Raw genomic sequence first — 20,831 nt, 5'->3', positions numbered from 1 at the left:
AACATGAAAGATTCTATCAGTAGAGGAAAGAATTGTTTGTTTCCTATCCAAGAGGTCATTGTGAGCAAGTATAAAGAGGCATTTTTAAAAGATACAGAAAACTTCACTACAGCCAGAGAATTGAAAATCTCATACAGATCATTTGACCCAAAACCTGTTTGAGGCAGTCACCAAATTTTCCTTCTCCCAGATGTTTCCACTCACTTTTTTTGAGTAAAAGTAAATAGAAAATTACAATTTGTCTATCATTGGCATTACAGCAAAGCTGTATATGTTCTAACACAATTAATTTAACTCTTTGAATGAGGGCATGACTAACTGAATACCTATGATTAACATTGCTTAGTTAAGATATGGGACATCATACAAAGATCAGAAACTATGTATTCAGGTGTGAATACCATGGAAAGATGGCTTCAATAGCCTTACCAGATGGAACTAGAAAAAAAAATAAAATAAAGAACATCTAGAAAATTAACAACAGGGATGGACTTGTTTTTCTAAGACTCTTGAAATATGTGGGGGTTATTGCATAAAGTTTAAAATTTGGGAAAATTCTATGAAATTCTCCTTTTATAGGCATCAAATACCCTAAAATGTACAATAAAGGATCTCTAAAGTTCATGGGCACCTGTGTGGTCTTCATCCTTCCTGTAGAGGCCACGAAGACCCCCAGTCTGACTCAGCATGAACAGGATTCAATAGCTCTATACACAGTGAAAGAATTTTCCCAAAGACGAATGTAGTTTTCCTAAACCCAGTACAGTGCACCATGTCAATCTTGAAACCCTATCCAAAAAATGCCTCCAGGGTTCCAGATAAAGAAAACATCTATAATGCCTTACTTTCTGTTTCTTTTCAAGAAACTGTGCCCTAGAAAAGCCAATTAAACAATAGCCAAAACCCTGTTGGTAGGAGTGTAGACTGGTCCAGCCTCTATGGAAAGTCATGTGGAGATTCACTAAAGACTAGAATTGAATTTACCATATGACCTAGCAATTCCACTCCTAGGAATCTACCCAAAGAACACAAAAACACTAACTCAAAAGGAAACCTGAACTCCTATGTTTACAGCAACACTACTTACAATCGCCAAGATATGGAAACAACCTAGACGCTCCAGAACAGAAGAGTAGATCAAGAAAATGTGGTGGATCCACACAATAGAATATTATTCAGGGATCAAAAAAAGATAAACTCACACCATGACTGACAACGTGGATGGAACTGGAAGGGATTATCATCAGTGCAGTGAGCCAGAAGGAGGAAGGTAAATACCATACGATTTCACTTATAGGTGGAACAGAGAGACACCAAACAAAGGACCAAAGAAAGCTAAACTTTAAAAAAAACAAGCCTTGAAAGCTGACCATGGATCTGCGGCATCCACAGGGGGATGGGGATTGAGACGGGGAGAGGAGGAAATAGGGAAAGAGAGCACAATGGACTATCGTGGAGGACTGTGGGTGCTTTGGTGATGGGAAAACTGATGACTGCACCTGAGGGGAGAAATCCTATACTGTGAAAAAAACAAATAAGGATGTAAAATAATGATAATGATAAAAAGACCAAAACAATGAAAAATATGACACTTAATCCATAAATATTTTATGCAATATATGAGCAGAAATGCCATCAGTTTTGTTAGGTGGAAAGATTCTAGAAAAATAATGTGAAGGGTTGGAAGTGGAGACTAATGAGGGGAGAAGGTATACAAGGAAGGAAGGTCACGCAGTGTCCAGGACATCAACGGGGCCATGGTCCTCTGGGATTGTCATCAGGTCCTAGCAAGACCCCCAATTCCTCAAGGAGAGAAACTTATTTGGGCCCAAGCAAGAGACATTTTGTCCTTCGGAAGTGTTTTTGATTGTGTTCTCCATGAAGTTCAGAATTATATATAATAATTTCCTACATTACACTTATCCAGTCCCAAGAAACTTGGGCCTCTTTATACCTGATACAGGGCCATCCTTTCATTCTTAAAGACAGAGTTTTATAAACCCTGTGCAGAAGGACATGTACCTACTCAGGTCTGAGAAACACACACACACACACACACACACACAATCCTTTTATATACTACAGACATTTAGAAACAAGAAGATATAAAAAGTATTAACAGCATTAACACAATTGACCATTCCCTGCTTAAATTCTAGAACCCTGGCTTACAGATCTCCTTTCTCCCTGCTTGCGCTTCTCAGCCTCATCTGCTGGACTGTTCTCATTACCCGACCTGCAGTGTTGGTTGCTCTAATTCTCAAACCTCCTCTCCTTCATCTCTCTGTTTCCTGGGTGGTGTCAACCTCTCTCTCAGTTTTCAATACTGTCTGTGTGCTTTGATTTCCAAATGTTTTCTCCAGCTGTGTCCTCTCCCCCTTCATAACTGCAGTCACATAGACTCAGCCACCCTCCTGGATGTCCACCAGAGATCTAAAATGTAACAGGTCTCCAAAAAAGCTCTGGGTTTTCATCCTAACCCTGTTCGCAGCTGTCTTTTGTCTCGCCTCATTTTGAAATAAAAATTGAGGAGGCTAGCTGTCATTCCTCTCTTTCAAACGCCACATGCAATCCATCTTCAAGTTAATTTGGCTTCCTTTCAAAATAGACCTGAATTCTCCATCACTTCACTTTCCCCATTCACTATTTTATGTCCAGTCCAAATCACGCATATCTCTCTTCTGACTTATCAAAATAACCTCCCTCTGGGTCTCCTTAACTTTCTATCATTGAAAATCAATATCATAAATATTTCTATTATATTCAGTGGACAAATACTTATGAAGAATCGACAGTATGAAATGCATCAGGCCAGGCAATGTATATGGCACTGCTATGAATTTGACCCAATTTCTGCCTTCGCGTAAATATTCCACGTGGATGCCTTAAACACATGCATGCAAAACAACACAAAGCAATCCTGGATAATCGCCCCAATAATGATGCAGAGTGCCAAAGGAATTCACATGGAGAAGAGAGAATTACTGATTACACAATAAAGCCTTCACTGAGGATGCTGTAAGTTGGGTTTTGAAAATAAGTTCAGTTTGAAGGAACTGAGTAGCCAGGACACTGACTTCAATGTCACTTGGCAGATAATAGGGGTGAGAACAGCAAGGAAATAGAGGAGATAAACAGCAGGCAGTTGAGATGGAGTTGGGATGGGGGAGCCAAGGGAGCAGTTGGAACTATAATAGAGAGGTCAAAAGTCAAGGAAGAATTGCATCATGGGAATTCAATTTTAACAAAATTAAAAAGGCATGTTAAAATGAATAAATTTGAAGACAATGTGTGGGCATGCAACACACTCCCAGGTCTAGAGGCCTACCACACAGGATGCCAGGCTACCACACAGGATGCCAGGTTTGCCCCACATTAAATATATTTATACACACATAATTTTTGAGTTGAGTTGATGTGTTTGACTATTTAACATCATTTCATTTGCAACCCTTTTTATTTTTTTAAAGATTTATTTATGTATCATACAAGAACTGGGGTACAGGCCAGAGGTGTGGGGGGTGAGAGGACTCACCAAAGACAGAGCAGGGAACAGAACAGGCAGATCAACAGATATACACTGCTGAGGGGAGCAGCGGGCAAGTCAGGAGAGGTCTGCTGTGCCATGTGGGTAGCTCCCTGGCTGGGGGTCGAACTCATGCTGCAATGGCTGTGGACAACTTCATAGGATGTGTCTTAACCCCTTGCACCACCAGGGAGGCCCTGCAACCCTTTTTAAATTTTGATTCAGCAGTTTTTTTTTCCTTTGTCAGAGCCAATATTTTTGCAGGGCCCTGCAGATCTAAAGGCCTTAGGTTCTTTCTCCACAATGCATGATGGAAAAGTAGCTCTGCAAACAGAAAGGTGGGGTGACAGGCATTATACAAATGCAAATGCCTTCTTACATTTAAAAGTGATAAGATTTATAATTGTCTGTTTTTGCTTTGTTGTGTTTTGTACTGTTATTTTTTTTTTTTACACTGATGTCTTATTTGGTTCCCCTATATTCCTGCAGACAATTATAACCCAGAGACATCCTGCAGGGGAGGAGGTGGGAGAGGAATCATAAGGAGGGAGGACGGAGCACAGGGGCCTGAGGTGATGGTGCACGGGTGCCTTGAGGAAGGAAACTCTTATGGGGACTACACCTGAGGGGGTGGGGGGAAGCAAATATTGTTTAAAAATGAACAATCATGTAAAAAATAAAAAAAAAAAGATGGTAAAAGTGATACGACCACGTAGTATACCTTTAGGAGGGAAAGTGTATTTAAACCATTATAGTTACAAAAACATTTACATCTAAGAGGCCAGGCCAACGTAGACACCGATCAGGTTGGATGTATATCCATAAAGTGATTTTATGGTCAAAACCCAATTTTGATTAAAAATAAAATTCAGAGAATTTTTTTTTAAAGAGAGCAAATTAATAGGAAGTAATTCAACTGCTTCCCTTCCCTTTTATATACTTCTTGACAAATTTTATTCTCAATTTGTTAATTTAGGGAGCTTGATTTATTCATTTATTTCTGATGTCAACATATAAAGAAATAATCACAGGTTTCCCTGGTGGTGTAGGGGTTAAGTCTCAGCGCTATCACTGCTGTGGCCTGGGTTCAATTCCCCTTCAGGGAGCTGACCCACATGGTGCAACAGACCTCTCCTGTCACGCCTGTTGCTCCTCTCAGCAGTGTATTTCAGTATATCTGCCTGTTCTGCTCCCCACTCTGTCTTTGGTGAATCCTCTCACCCTCTACACTTCTGGCCTATACCCCAGTTCTTCTACACAAAAATAAAAAAAAATATAAATAATAATCACTATTTTGTGCTGAGTGTTGTGTTATTTTTAAATTTGAGATACTATTGGGTTGTCAGAAAAGTCATGACATTTTTTTTTCTGCTTTTCAAGCAAAAATGCATCATGACTTTTCCGACAACACACGATCATAAATATTCATTTGTAGGAAGAGAGTAAACTAAAAGGAGAATTTCAGCCTAAATATAATAAATGAACTTTCAACATTTTTTTGTGGATTTATAAGAAAGTCCATTAAGTTTTAGTAATGAACTATAAAGCAATCTCTCAAGACACTATATAAAATCTACCGTCTCTACAAGATGGTAAACTCTTCCATTTTTGATGCTTACTTGATATTAAATGAAAATTATATATTCATTATCTTATTGTTTACTTTTTTAGCCAAGATTTTTGTTAGCATTTTTTTTGTTATCTTTTACAGTGCAATGAATTTATAGGCAATATTATGTGCAACCAAAAGTTTAAAATTGCTCATAAAAAATTTTAGAGGGTGCCTCCCCAGTGGCGCAGCAGTTGAGCACTGGGTTGTGAAGCTGCCCACAGCCTCTGCACGCCGGTTCGATCCCCGGCCACAGGCAAGGATCCCACATGGCACACAGACCTCTCCTGCCGCCCGCTGCTTCCCTCAGCATTGTACTTCGTCAGTCTGCCTGCTCTGCTCTCCCCTTTGGCTCTGGTGAATTCTCTCACACCCCCGCACTTCTGACTGTATCCAGTGCTTGTACAAATAAATAAATAAATCTTTAAAAAAAAAAAAATTTAAAAAAATTTTAGGGGGGGCCATGATTATTTTTTTAATGAACAGTTAAGTAATTTCAGTCTCTAATCATCAAGAATAAATATTCTTAAATTATTCATTTTCTCATTTGCTTCTCTTTGAGGTTGTTCACAAGTTTTAAAAATCGAAGTTTGAACTTGCAGTCCATACAGCAATTTTTTTCTATTACAATGACCTCTATGTGACACCTAAGCATGCTCTTTGGAATTTTCTCTGTCATTTACCACTCACTGGCTCTGTAAGATTATGTTACTGTCGAGGTGTCCTAGGGTGGCCAAGACTGAAATGTTAATTCAAGCATCCTCCAAGTTAAGTCAATGATCTTCAAGTAAAAAAAAATGTACCTGATAAAAAAATCAGTCAACAAATCTTTTTTAGGCAAATGTTGTGCTGCCACAAGATGAAATTTACAAAGAGCCTTAATCTTGTCAGTATCTTAAAGAAATATATAAATTGAAGAGCTCAGTCATTTATTTTTTCTGATATGATTATAAACTCAAGTGACTCCATCAGCCACCTGTTCAATAGATCTCCTTAGCTGGTCTTTAAGAGCAGACAAAGCATATTTTAATGGTGTACCTTTAATATTTTAGTATCCCTGAATTATATACTATTGTCCTATATTTGCCTTTAAGGTTATTTTTAAATTGATAAAAGTTACTGAAACATTCATTCTTCTTAAGAGCAAATGAACTTCTGCATTGCAGTCTGTCTGTTCATCCATAATTCAGGAGCCCAGTAAAAACATTATGTTCAAACCAGCATAAATATTGGCAAAGGTGAAATATCGAACTGCTACAGTAGCAGCTAAATTATGTAGCAATCTGTGTGTGTGTGGTTTCATTTCCTAGCACTAGAAATAAAAATTAAAAGCAGAAAATCAGTCAACAATTATGGTGGTGAACTAAATAAGCAAGAGAGGAAAGCCAAGTAGCCATTATTCAAAGATACATGCTTTTGATTAGTAATCAGGGCTCTGAGATGCCATTAAAACCCAAAGGGGGAAAAAGCATCCAGTGCTTTGATTAGCTACTCAGGCAAAGAAAAGAGAATTGTAGAAGAACGTGCTTATGGTTTTAGAACTTTACAAAAAGCAACTCTGATTCTATTTAAGTCAATAGAAATTTGTCTTCAAATAAATTGCTGCAATTCTCCTAATTATCTGGGCAATAATGCCAGCCCTCCATTTATTGGTCCCTGCTTTGGAGATTCTAGAAGAAGAGGGATTACTACATGCCCTTGATAGAGACAGAGCTTCTCTGTGGGAGGCACATGGGGGCCAGGAGAGGCTGACTCTGACTTAGACTCAAAGCAACAGTGGTGTCCACAGTGAGAGTGGCCAACAGGAGGACACAGGCAGCTCGCCCGCTGGATCAGCGGAGCAATCGCAGATCAATATGTTAACAGACACATCTCCACGTCTCCTCCACCCCGCTGATATCGGTGAGACGCTGCATTTTGTGTCTCTGCAGACCTTATCTTTTATATCCACAGATAACCTATATAGATGGTGCATTTGGTGCTAAAAATTAGCAAGTATCTAGTGCTCAGGAATTTTCTGAATTTTAAGACTTCTAAATTTGTCAGCTACCTATATGACATGTTATAACTTTTACTAGAAAGGACAAAAACTTAATACAGTAAATATAGTCACTTCATTAGGTCATAAAATTACAGTTTATACAGCACAGACTCTATAAAAGCATTACTACTTCTCCTCAAATCTGCATGACTAGAAAAATCTGCAACAGAGTATCAAGCCTGTGCCTTCTCATCCCATTTTCTCCCATGTTCTCACAAATGAAACAGCTCACCTCTTGACAGTATTTAGTATTTCATCTGTCCTCTCACAGGGGCCCAGAGGGCTTCACAACAATCCTTGGCAGGCAAAGCAGGCTGAGAACAGTCCACACTTTGAAGCTGGGTCCCTCAGTGCAGAGGTATTAAATAAGGCAACCACATCACAGAACTTGTTGGGATGAGGTGGGGGCTTCAGTGCTTTCTGTCAGGCATCAACATACCCCTCCATGAGGGGAACCACATATGTATCCGCTACTACAAAACCACATACATATCCACTACAACAAAACTACAACACAAAATAATAAAACACTGACACATCGGCACTGTTTCTTCTCCTCTCACCCCCTACCATTACTTAGTAAAAGAACTTTAACTCAAACCAAAATACGAATAAAGAGTAGAGTGTCAGTAGCACCATATTCTGATTCTCAATTGATTAGGTTTTCTTTTTTCAAATTTACTTTTTACAACTTTCCGTTATTGTCAACATGGGCCTCACTCAGAGAATGTTCACACTTAATGACTGAAATGAAAATCTGCTTTTTTAAAAATAAAATGTTATTGAGTTACCATTGATAACTATGATATCATGGTCAGGAGTAGAGCTTCACACGAAAATTTGCTTTTGTACTTAATTATTTCCCACACGCTTTTCAAGGAACTTTAAGATTCCTTTCCATCATTTCAAAGGCGAGGTCACTAAGGCACAAAATAGCCCAGTAATGGGTGCCCAGGCAAAAAAATTAAAAAGTGCAAAGAGACACACACACAGAGGGATGGAGGGCCAATTTCAGCAGCCGTTCTGCCCCTTCCTGCCGTGTCTGGCCCTGTTGGGGCCTCCCTGGTGGCCTATGGGTAAGTCTCAGCACTATCACCACCACTACGGCATGAGTTCAATTCCCAGCTGAAGAACACATGGCGCAGCAGACCTCTCCTGTCTCCCCGCTGCTCCCCTTAGCAGTGTATTTCAGTAGATCCACCTGCTCTGCTCCCCACTCTGTCTCGTAAATCCTCTCACACCCCACACCTCTGGCCTGTACCCCAGTTCTTCTACACAAAAAAAAAGAAAAAAATTTTAAAAATCTGAATGTATACTGGAGACCCACAGCACTGGGCAGACCCAACCAGACAGCTTCCAGTGGATGAGAGATGAGTACACTCACCTCTTCACGAGGATCTGTTCTATTATCTAGCCATGCTCTGCTGGCCTGACAAGTGGATCTTCCAACAGGAAACACAATAAAGTATCAAGTGCACTGAGGCAGATGAACCTGCAGGAGCTTCAGACACATGGGTGGTGTCTGTCAGATATGGAGAAACTCCCGGTTCCACTGATGTCCTGATTATCTACAGCTGTGAGTAAGTTCTGGGCATGAATATCTAGATTTAAGAGTTGGGTCTGTATTTGAAAGTCGAGAGCCCTTCGGTGGAAATCACTGACATACACATCAAACACACAGCAAGGAAGGAAATGAGGCTGTGACAGATTAATATGACTGGTGCCAAACCACAATGATCATTTGCTGGAGACTCTAGAAAACCTAACAGTCAACTCATAACATTACTTTTAAGCTCTCTTGACAAAGACTTGAGCAAAACACTGTTAACTTGGATATTTTTATGTTCTGCTAAATTTATATCCTAAAAGTCACTATTTAAAGCCTGGGAGCAATGGGATGGTGACAAAAAGCAATATTTTCATTCCTATAACTATAGATGATGATGATTTTTACAGTTCAAGGAATAAACATATTTAAAGAAAATTCACAATGAAGAATTCATCTATGAACTGCCATAACATTTCACTGCTGACTCTTTTAAAAGACAGTTTGCTGATTGAGAAAGAGCAGTGGTGAGGATGTGGTCTCATCCAGATGCTGCCACCAACCATTAATCTTGCCACGTCATTTCACCCCTCGGAACCTCTACACCATGCTGTCCTTAGAGGCTTTTGAGACCACCAAGGGCCTCCCAGTTGGGGGAAGCAAACCTCTGGTTTACCTGACAACAGCCTCTAGCTCTTTGTGTGCCACTGTCACGATAAGCTCCCTGGGCATTGTCACAGTGCATCGGTTTGGCATCGGTAATCCAAAGACACTGCGGGATAACGCTGAATTTCCAAGGGGACACCGAATCACCATTCGGGTCACACATGCAGACACAAAGCCCGAAAAGAGCTTCGCCTTTTTCTCCAGAAAGAATACAGCATCTTAAAATAGCAGGGACTAGTTAGCTATTCCTTGCTGTAGTTCACAAAACTGAATAAAAATGCAAGCACATTGAAAAGAGTTCAGTGGGTATTTATACTTAAAAAGTGAACTTCAAAAACAAAACCAAGCCTGATGCTTGTGCTCTTACCTTGCAGCCTCTGCATCACGTTGGCGATGTCCCGAGGTGACCGCGTGGCCCGAGGCGACCGGGAAGCCGCCCTGGAGGATGCCATGATCCCCCCCTGCAGCAGGAAAGCCAGACTCCTCCCAGGCTGGCAGCTCTATGCAGCTCCAGGAACCATGTTGGGCTTCTAGGGGTGGGGGGGGGTGCGTCTGTCAACTCAGAAGCAAACCCCAGGCGAGCCCAGCCGTGTAGCACTTAGCAAGGAAATGACACTCCCTCCCGAAGATCGAAAGCACCTCTTCTTTTGCTTAAGATTTTCCTCTTACACAATCTTAGGAACCTGAAAAACAGACAGAAAAAGGATGATACTAAAAAATTCTACGTGGGTCACCGTAGGCTAAAAGAAGACCTTGTAGGAGAGCTACAAGGAGAATTATCTTCGATGTGAACAAATGACTCGTGACCCAATGAAATAACTACTTTCTCAATACTTACAAACTATAAAATACTAGGTAAACATTCAGAATTTTTATGATATTTAATAAAGTAAATAGATGATTGAGACATATACAGTAAAATTGGTAGCTAAAAAAGGAAATGCTCACTTTTATTCCATGTTTTCTTTTAAAGTTATGTACTGTCCCTCTGATATGTGAAAATGAAAGTGTCTGTGCTTAGAATACCGAGTTCCACTCCTTGTCCACAGGTTCTTGTAACTACAATATATGGCCTGCTTTGCACACCTATTTTGTTCTGTTGCTTTTCAGAATGAGATTAAATCTTTGCTTCAAATAACAATTTGACAAACTAAATGTGTAAATATACTACTATGTATTCTAAAATGTTGAGTTTCCAATAGTCTAACTTTATTTTTTTTTAAATGTTTCTTCTTGTTTTTTTTTTTTTTTTTTTTTCTAAAGATTTATTTATTTAGTTATATAAGCACTGGGTACAGTCAGAAGCGCGGGAGGGTGAGAGAATTCACCAGAGCCAGAGCAGGGAGCAGAGCAGGCAGACAGATGAAGTACACTGCTGAGGGGAGCAGCGGGCGCGGCAGGAGAGGTCTGTGCACCATGCGGGACCCTCCTCCAGTGGCCGGGGAGCAGCAGGGGATCGAGCGGGCGCTGCAGAGGCTGCGGGCAGCCCTGCAACCCAGCGCTCAACCGCTGCGCCACTGGGAAGGCCCTCCAAAAGTCTTACTTTAAAAGATAAACTTAGTTTGATTTAGTTCCTCCCTCTCTTTGCAGAAAGACTCTAAAGTCAACTGTAAGGTTGAGGTAATACAGGTGAGTTAAACTGAGAGAAACTTTTCCTTCTAACCCTTCCTGAACTGTCAGCTTGGTCAAGTTTAACTCATTATTCTAGACTGGGAGAGAGAAAAAGAGGTAGGGGAGCAGTTGATGAAATCTTGACATTGAGACATATGCTTTGAACAAAGATTTCCTAATCTTAGTGTTAGCCAAAGAGGCCTTGCCATGAAAAGAATAATTAAAACAGAAAGAAGAGGAGGGTGAGAAATATACCCAGAGAAAGAAACTGTAGGGTAAGTAAAAGCATCAGGCCTTTCTGCCCTCCCGCCATCAGGATAGATGATGGATCTGCAGTCCTGAATGCATGCCTGATGGCGGGCACCTGGAGTAGGGTGTGCGCATGCGTAAGTGGGTGCACCTGGGCTGAGACTGGGCTTTTAAGGGCGGCATCACAGGGATGCCAGCGGAAGAGCAGAGCAGAGCAGCAGATTGAAAGAGCGGAACAGAACCAGCAGAGAAGTAGAGGCCACGAGAGAAGGCCAGAGAGCCCAGAAAGAGTGAAGACTTGCTGGGGGGCCTGCCAGCCTCCCAGCCCCCTGACACCCCTGCCTGCTGTGTACCTGGTAAATCCCAATAAAAGTCTGCAAAAGCCACCGAGGACTCTTTCTCCTCCTCTATCCCGTCTGTTCAGGTCATCGATAACCCTGCCCTGTGGCCTTCCCGCCGCTACAGAACTTCACAAGCCCAAACTAAGGGGTCTTATGTGAGAGATATGTCAGCTGGTACAATTCACATTCATCTCTGGGTATGGTGGGTAAAGAACAGAATGGGGTTGGGGGTGTAGAGGACATGGGGAGATGGTAAAACTCTAAAAACATGTATGTGGGTCTGTCAGTACTATCAAAAATGACAGCATCACCTGAAGGTGTGTTCATACAAACTATGTATGAAGGATTGGTTTAGTAATAGTGTACAAATTACAACAACTTGAAAATGGCATTAATAACAGCATATATTAGTAGCTGGTGAGAATGCATGATGCAATGCTAATATCTTTCGGAGGCTACCATCTCAAAAAGGGTGCAAGAGATTGCACACTGCTGCTGCTCTGGAGGAAAGCATCTAAGTGGTCTCTACCAGAGCAAGGAAATGTGTACAGTCATCCATCAAGTGAAGGGGCAGCAGTGATGTGACTAGCATTCACAGGTAAGGAGGTAGAGGCTGACTTCTCCTGGCTATTTAAGAGGCTATTTACTAGAAGGAGGACCCAATACTCAGCAGCATCTAAGCTAGAGAGGCAGGTCTCGGTGGGGGGCTCGCCGAGGAATTCTCAGAGGAGAAAGGACTGTGGATGGCTGGCCTGTCATCTACGACATCCACCGGATTTAGGTGCCTGTTAGCCCCTTCATTTCCTTGGGAAAACATATTTCACCTACCCACATGCAAAAGCTACCTGAATTTTAGGACTAATTGACAGTGAGGTGTGCCTGAGAGAGCTGCAAATGATTCCTTTCAGCTGTTAGAACGTTAGGCTCTCTAAATGCAAGGATATAACTTTCCAGACTCTATATCTACCTATTTGTCATCTATCAATCATCTATCATCTAGTCTATATATATCCACCATAATCTGTTACCTATCAATCATCTATTATCTATGATCTATCCACCAACAATCATCTATCTATTTTACCCTCTGTTTTCTACATGTTACCTACCTACCATCTATCTACTAAGTAAGATTGTGGAAAGAAATTCATTTCTATCAGCTGCCCCACATTGCTCAAGACTGGAGTTCACCAATGATTAAGCCATGGACCCAACCATCAAATGAGAATTATGGAATTAAAAGATTTTTGTAAGTGGCCTCCCAGGTGGTGCAGCGGGTTGAGTGCAGCACTGTGAAACTGTCTGCAGCCTCTGCAGCATGGGTTCGATTCCTCGGTGGCCAAGGAGATTCCCACATGGCACGGGCTGACCTCTCGTCGCTCCCGCTGCTCCCCTCAGCAGTGTATTTTGGTCAATCTGCCTGTTCTGCTCCCCACTCTGTCTCTGGTGAATCCTCTCACCCTCCCATGCCTCTGGCCTGTACCCCATCTTTTGTATAAAAATAAATCTTAAAAAAAATTAGAAAAAGATTTCTGTAAGTCATTACAAAATCACCATACTTTTACTCTCTTCTAGTTCACACTCATATTACACAATACATTAATTCTAAAAATCTCTCATATTAAACTCAAAATTTGTCTGTGTCTAACTGCAGCTTATGTATGCAGTCTGACTTCCTGAGCGCCATGCTGGGGATGTGATGATGAAACCAGACGGTGAGGTTCTTCAGGTGGTAGCAAGGAATCCCTGAGGATTTTAAGGGCAGTGACCAGGGATAATTCAGATTATTCCAATTACAGCTTTAATAATATATCTTAAAGAAGTTATACAATAATTCCCAGAAGACCCAGCAAGACCACTCAGGATGGGATCTCAGGAGTCCAGGGGGGGAGATGATGAAAGTCTTGGATAGGACAGTGAGTGGTGGGTAAAAACCAAAAATGCTTTAGGAGGTAAAATGTGCAGGGCTTGGTAATTGTTCAAGGAGACAGGAAGTGGCAGGTGCAGTGGCCTGGGATCTGGATAACACTCAGGCCTCAGAGGAGGTGTTTTGGGCCACACTGCCATCACTGAGCTCAGCAGTGCAGGGGCTATGTAGGGGTGACATTCCAGTGCTCTGCATGCGCACCCCCCAATCCCTGAGGAACAGTTCTCCATCGTCCCTTCATATCAACGCTCTGCAGGAAGCTCTCTGGGGAGCAAATCCAAAGGATGGCTGAATACCTAGCACAGGACCCAGCCTGCTTGAAGCCACCATCCATACCAGCAAACTTTCAGGAGTATGTCCCTAACTTCCCTCCAGCACTAACAGTCCAGATTATTCTAAGTATGATCTTAGATTCACCACCCTTGTTAGCCTTATCTCTAACAAGAGTGAATACCTGGGGGCACAGAAATCAACTCTTCCTGCCTTAGCATCCTATTCACTATCCCTGAGCTCCTACTAAGCCTCAGTGCAAAATTTTGTTTTATTGAATTAAGTTCATAATACTTTACCTCTGCAAAAGAACCCCTAGAAAGTTCCTCTCCCCCCACTGCAAAAGAACAGGGTGCAATATCCTTCCTTTTTGAGACATAGATAAAATATGTTGCTTTCATCATCATGTATACACGTTTCCTCTTTTTGTGAAATAATACTCTAACTTTTCACTGATACTTTAAATGGACATGATGTGATAAGAAATTTCAAATGAATTAAAGATAATAAAAGGAGACCGAAGATTTGAAGACATGAGTTCTGGGCTTAGCTTGGTTGCATCTGTGGGAGTGATATGTTTGTTCTGTGCACAGAGGTCCCCAGCAGTGGTTCATCACAGGGAGTGGAACCAGGAGATCCATGGACTGTGTACCAAGAAGGAGCTGCAGCTGAATGTCCTTCTATCTCTTACTCTAGGGTCCATTTGAACTTAAGAAAAATGCACTTTTCTGAGTGTTTCTTCGTCTGTCAAATACAGTAATTTTGTGCTAAATTAGGTGCAAACTTTTCAAAGCTAAATAATTAATGTTCCTAGCAGAGGGTATCTAGTAGAGCTTCAGCAAAGACTGGCTTTCAATTTTGTTTCCCTGGCCTCAGTGTCTCTGTGGCAATATGAGAGGCGCGTCTCAAAGGGAGAGAGGCTCTAAAGCATTTTCTCCAGTTCCAAAACCAAGGGCAGAAAGGGACAATGAAAAGGATGAGCACCATCAAGTCATGAGACCTTGAAATTTACTCCTTGAATGGACTGATCATAGTGTTCTGATTGGGGGACGTGGCCCCCAGAACAGAAACAGAACATCAGATGAAGTTCCATCAAGATCACTATTCTCAGGGTAATGGAGAATTTTAAACTAGCTGTAGGATGAGGCGTCCATTGCTGGACTGGAGCGGGAGAATTAGGTAAACATCGATGGGCTGTCCACTGATTGGTAGTCCCTGGACCATCTGCAAATCCTTCCAGGCCAAGGAAGTAAGATCTCAGGGCCGCTGAGTGCATCCACCACACCTAGCATAGAGGGAGTTCTGGCATTTATTATTCCATACAACAAAAATATATTGAGAAACTATTCACAAAGCACTGTGGTACTAACTGAATAGCAATAAACAAGATAAATGGCACACCTGAGCACTTAGGTACAGAGGGGTGACAATACAAACAATATTACAACAAAGTAGGGTGAGTATTACAAAGCAGAAATCCAGGCAGTCACCAGACACCCAATCAATAAGTATCTTCTGCATTTATGGTGCAGGACGCAGAGGGGATTTCAAATGTCTGCTATTTGGGGTTCTCCTGTCTGAAGAACATACTCTCATTAATACCAACACCTCTGAAAAGTGCACTGGGCAACCATCACAACTGACGTTCCTGTCTCTAAGCAGGATGGACAATTGGCTACTAAAGCAGTTTCTTACTTGTGCTCCTACAAAGGAACACATTATGAAAAGCACTAGAAGAAACACGAGCCACCCACAAAAATACATCTTAAAGCAATGTAATGAAATGTTTAGTTATTAGGAAACCACAGTAGAAAATTCCAGGTTCTGCAACAACCAGATGAAATGGCTCATTTCTAACTGAGAAAAAGATAAACCGAAGACATAAATCATAAACTAATTCACAGCAAGTGAATTCGAAGTATAGAATATTACTTAATTAGATGTGTAAAAATGTACAAAAATATCGGTCCTATTAAAATCCACGATGAAACAAAAAATTGAAAGCAAATGAATACATTCGAAGTCCTTTACTGGAGTGAGTCATGTAAGTGTCTAATTTTAAATTTAATTGTTGTTTTCCCCTAACCACCCTTTAGTAATGGTGCTAAATAAACACTAAGCTGGCTAAACAGTAGGGTAGAAGAGGGACACCCTTAAGTTACTAAATATAATATGGTGTATAAATATAAATGCATTATTAATGTATGAGTATGAACAATTATCAGTGAATAGCGCTGGTAATGTTCACTATTTAGAATTAAACAGGGTGACAAATTAAAATTGGTCTTTTCCCTGGAAGAACAAAACTATAAACAAGTAATCCAAAGACAAATAATCCAAAGACAAACAATTTTTCATGACCAGCATGAAAAATATTAAATGTCATGATTCAGCTATTTTTCGTAAGCTTGGATATAAATCATGCGCAGAAATAACTGCTCCCAACCTCCCATACGTTGCTGGAGGATACATCACACTCCTTACCAAACCTTAGTTCTGTCAGGATTAGGCCACAAGGTAGCACCTGAGTAAGAGGGAGAGAAATACAGATCCCCTTACCAGGGACCTCTGGGTCCTGGGGGCTTGATCACATGCAGGCCACAAGGTGTGGCTCGGGTCTCCAGGGCTGGAACCACCGAGAAAGTGCTACCAACCTGGCCCAGGCATGGATTCTTACACCCTGATTCAGTCACACCTCCTTTCATTTCCAAGAAGCGGTGTGTGCTGCATAATTACCCGAGAGCAGGCCTCACAGCGGCACTGACACGTTTCACACAAGCAATTCTTGAACAATTAAAAAGGATAAACTACCTTTTTCCAAGCCCTACTTCTTTGTGGGACAGAGTCAAGGAGGAATTCTTGTAGGGGGATGATGAGGATGGAAATAAACCAGTTGGTGAAAAACCATTATTTAAGAAAGGTAAACATGAGGTGAGACGGAAATCCCTGGAAAAGTCATTTCAAAGGTTAGTAATATTGTTATCTGAGTCATTCTGAGGATGTGCCTTTATCTGCAGCACGAAACAGATGAAGTTAGCATTGATCTGGTGCCTTATGTTCTATACTTGTCACAAAGTAATAAAAGGGAGCAAAAACCAAGAAAAAATAGATATGTGTTTTATTACACTCTTCTGGCGAGGCCAGGAACTTTCTCCCATACTATTAATCTTTTTCCTCTTGGGGCACCGAAAGCTTCTCAAGGAACAATCCACATGAGTCATGATTAAATCAGATGTGGGTGGTATGAATGACCTTTGCTGCATTGAAAACGACTACACTTGCTCTTGCACAGGTCTGACTTCTGTATACAAACACTTTGCTTAAGGAAGCAGCTCTCAGGTGAAGCCAAATATAAGGCCTTAAAGAAGAGGAAAAAGAATTCAGTCTCAACTGCCTTAAAGTTCACCAAAAAAAAAAAAAAAAAAAAAAAAAAAAAAAAAAAAGCCAGAGCCATACAGGTTTCCCATCCCAGGCAGAAAGGCCCAGAAATGAGCATTCCAGGACGCTGCGGCAGCTTCCCAGCTGATGCTCCCCCCCCCGCGCCCCCCGGGCTGAACCTGACTGTGCCAGAAGAGGCTCTGCCCTCGCAGCCGCCCCCGCCAGGCGCGCGCCCCGCCGGGCTCCCCGCGGCCGCCTTTCCTTGGCGGCTGGCGGCTGCTTCATTTTGCACGATTTCCCAGCCCTTCGCCCTGCACCTGCCAGCTGGGAAGCTCCATCTCCCGGGGCACCCACAGCCACGCAAGAGCCGCGGGGTGAGCCGCGCCTTCCAGGGGCGACGAAAGTTCTCCCGCCCCCGGCGAGCCCCGCGCGCCCCGGCGCCAGCATCACCCCGGCCTGCGCTCCCCGCCCCTCCCCCAGCGCCGCCTGAAATAGTCGGGGGTGGAGGAAGGGCGGCTCCGAGGATGTGCTCCACGCCCGGCAGCGCCCATCTGACAGCGGCGAGCCTCGCCGCGCGCGGGATTGGGGTCCGCCTCTCGCTCCGCAGCTCCCGCGCCCGGACGCGCCCCCGGCGGAGACGACAGCCCGGGCGGGGGGCGCTGGCAGGGCCGGGCGCGCTCAGGATGCCAGGGGACCGCTGCCCCCGCCTCTGCGGCTCGCCCCGGAGTGCCGCGCGCGCGCCCACCTCGCCACCTCGCCACCTTCTGCCTCCCGCTCGGCGCGCAGCTCCCGGCCCTGCAAGTGCAAACTTGCTTCCGATTTGCCCGCGATGTGTCGGCCCTCGCGCCGGCTCGCTCTCCTGGTACCTTCTGCCTCGCCCCTCCCGGCTCGCGCGGGGTCCAGGCGGCCGCGCGCGCGCCGGGCAGGTCGCAGGGGTGCGCGGCTCCCCGGCGCCGGGCGCGGCTGCAGGGCTGCGGGGAGCGGGGCCGCCCCGGTTGCGGGGTGCACGCCGGGCTCCCCCCGCCAGCTCGCGGGTTCGCTCGTCCTCGCGCGCTCACCACTCCTGCGCCCCGCTGCTCGGCGGCTGTGCCCTCCCTCCGCGATCGGGGCCTCCTCCCGGGGGCATCCTGGGGCTGGAGGCCTCCCCCGGCTGCCTCCGGGCTCCCGACACTAGTTGAAGCTCCTCTCCGAGGGGAAGGTCGACAAGGAGGGCTCGGCGGACCGCCAGGGGCCGGCTCTCCCCCCGCCCCTGGCCGCCACACCCCTCCCCTGCGCCCTGCGCCCTGCGCCCTGCGCCCTGCGCGGGGCTCCTGGATGCGCGGCTCGCGGGCAGGGCTGAGCCGGGATGGGGGCCTGCAGCCTCGATCGCGAGCTTCCCCTACCTCCTGGGGATGCGCGGCCTCCGGCGGGCGTCTCTCCGCAGCAGCCGAGCCCCGCCGCGCCGCGACCCACCCTCTGGGCGCAGCGCTGCGCCGGGGCCACCTCCCAGGGCTCCAGCCGGCGTGGAAATGGCCGAGCGCGCTGCGAGGAGAGGCGCAGCGCCAGCCGCGAACTTTTGCCTGGGATTCCAGCGCCCGGCTGACCTTTCTGAGCAGAACCTATCTTGAAAGGCCGGGGAGGTTCCCTGATGGTCCCAGGAAGGAAGTGATGCAGTTCAGCGAGGACATTCCGCTGGCGCTTTTGAATCAACTTTGAGAAAGATCGCGAAGGCTGCTGACCTTTTGACTGCCCAGTCAGTAGCAAATAATTTTAGGGAGATGGGCCAGGCTTACTAGGTTTTTGTTATTGTGTTTACAAAGCTTGGGTTTCTTGAGGAGGCACCTGACATCTTAATCTGACTTAACTTGATGGTTCAGTGAAGGGATCTCCAGGAGAACCACCTCCAGCCTCTTCAGATGCGCCCGGCACACTGGCTGCTCATTGCTGGGCCATTTGTGCCTTTGTCACAATCCTTCTCTTGAGGAGGAATCCTGGTGTTGCCTAGTAGCATTCAGGAGAATTAATTTTGTTGTGGTTTTATGGTTTCCAAGCGAAGTCAAACATAGTCTCCCTTCACCAACAAGTCCAAGTCCAACAGGATTACGGCAGCTAAAATAAAGGAAGCTAGGAGGGTGCAGGAATCTGAGCCACAACATCACCCCCTCCAGCTTTCAAGGTGAATAAAATCATTTTCTGCTCTCTCAGTTTGCTGAATGGAAGGCCCGGCTCAGAGTGGGTGAAGCTTCTCTTTGCTCTTGCCTTTCCTCAGCAACCTGCCCAGGCTCCATTATTTAGCTTTGCTTTTTAAAATGCTCTTTTTTTCTGGATCCATCAAAGTGACAATGTCTGAAATAAGCACGACAAATACACTTATCTGATGTGCTACTCTTCTTGTGTTAACATTTTTGGAAGCCAAAGAATGACTCTAATTGCAGAACTTGTAAACAGCAGGAGTTTTACACCTGGGGAGGTCAAGTTTGAGATCTCAGTGACTGTCCTGGCCTGCTCCAGGGCAGAACTCCTCTCAGAGGCCCAGAGCGCCTCTTTTTTTTTTTTTAAGATTTATTTATTTTTGCATACAAGAGCTGGGGTACAGGCCAGAGGTTGGGGGGGGGGTTTGAAAGGAGTCACCAGAGACAGAGTGGGGAGCAGAACAGGCAGACTGACTGAAATACACTGCTGAGGGGAGCAGCAGGTGAGGCAGGAGAGGTCTGCTGTGCCTTGTGGGTCAGCTCCCTGCCCAGGGATCCATCTCCTGCCTCAATGGCTGCGGATAGCTTCATTGTGCTGCATCTTAACCCCCTGCACCACCAGGGAGGCTGCCAGAGCTCCTTTTGGAGATAACCCCCAACTCTAAACCCAACCACCCCAGAGACTAGTTGTTCCAGAAAGTACCTTTTTCCTGAGTGACCAGGAGACTGGGATCCAAACTTCCAACTCTGCCACTCAGGGAAAGAACCTGGTGGTATCTCAGATCACCCCTGAGTCTCTACCGTTATACAACCAGCCCCCATGAAGGCTTTTGAGGATGGGGTAGACGCTGTTCTATGAACTCAGTGCTCTGTGTGTTCAGCAATTGCTTCCTTAGGTTGACTTCTTCGAGAAGCGAGCCGCATCAACTGTGAGTCTGAAACATTGCACCCGCCAACTGAAATTCCTCTGCCAGACATCAGTGCTGTTTTTCAGGCTCAGAGAGGCAGCGGCCAGAGCTGGCAGGCTGGCATCAGCTCATGAGCTGTGCTTCCACTATCAGCTCAACTGTCTCCTCCACAGAAAGACCAAGCACATTGCAGACTTTTGGAAAAGATTTGTCTTTCCCATATGCCCCAGGGCAGGGTGTGATAGCTCTGTTTATTCAACCACTCTTGCATGCACCAGCTATCAGTCTATGCAAAACCTGTCCTGGCTCCTGACTTCAGAGCTTGCAGTGTGATCATCCCAGAGACAGATAGTCATCAAAATTACACAAAGAGTTACAAAAACCCAAGTTTCAAAAATGGCAGATGTTGTTAGAGAACTTCCAATGCAGAGAATTAATTTAGCTTGGAGATGAGAAAGGCTTTGCTCAGGAAGTGGCACATGAACTGTGACCAGCAGGAAGAGTGGCTCTAGGAGGAGAAAGAGAAATGAGGTGGGGTCTGGAAGAGCGCTCCAGGCAGAGGGAACAGCACATGCAAAGGCCCTGAGG

General features: G+C 44.4%; 1 protein-coding gene across 2 annotated transcripts in view; it reads right to left on the bottom strand.

Moving 5' to 3' along the window:
* The window catches only part of SYNE1 (spectrin repeat containing nuclear envelope protein 1), a 432,020-nt gene extending 413,436 nt beyond the window's left edge, over positions 1–18,584 (bottom strand). For both annotated transcript variants that reach the window (XM_054697946.1, XM_054697947.1), the window contains exons 1-2: positions 18,547–18,584; positions 9,756–10,071 (exon numbers count right to left, since the gene is read on the bottom strand). In XM_054697946.1, coding sequence (XP_054553921.1) covers positions 9,756–9,840 — 85 coding nt within the window. In that variant the 5' untranslated portion in view covers positions 9,841–10,071; positions 18,547–18,584. The remainder of the gene's footprint in view (positions 1–9,755; positions 10,072–18,546) is intronic.
* Between the last annotated feature and the right edge of the window lie 2,247 nt (positions 18,585–20,831).

The sequence above is a fragment of the Talpa occidentalis genome, unplaced genomic scaffold, assembly GCF_014898055.3.
Source record: "Talpa occidentalis isolate TD23 unplaced genomic scaffold, MPIMG_talOcc4v2.1 talOcc4.2, whole genome shotgun sequence".
In the NCBI taxonomy this organism is placed as follows: Eukaryota; Metazoa; Chordata; class Mammalia; order Eulipotyphla; family Talpidae; genus Talpa; species Talpa occidentalis.
This window is presented reverse-complemented; position numbering and strand designations above follow the sequence as displayed.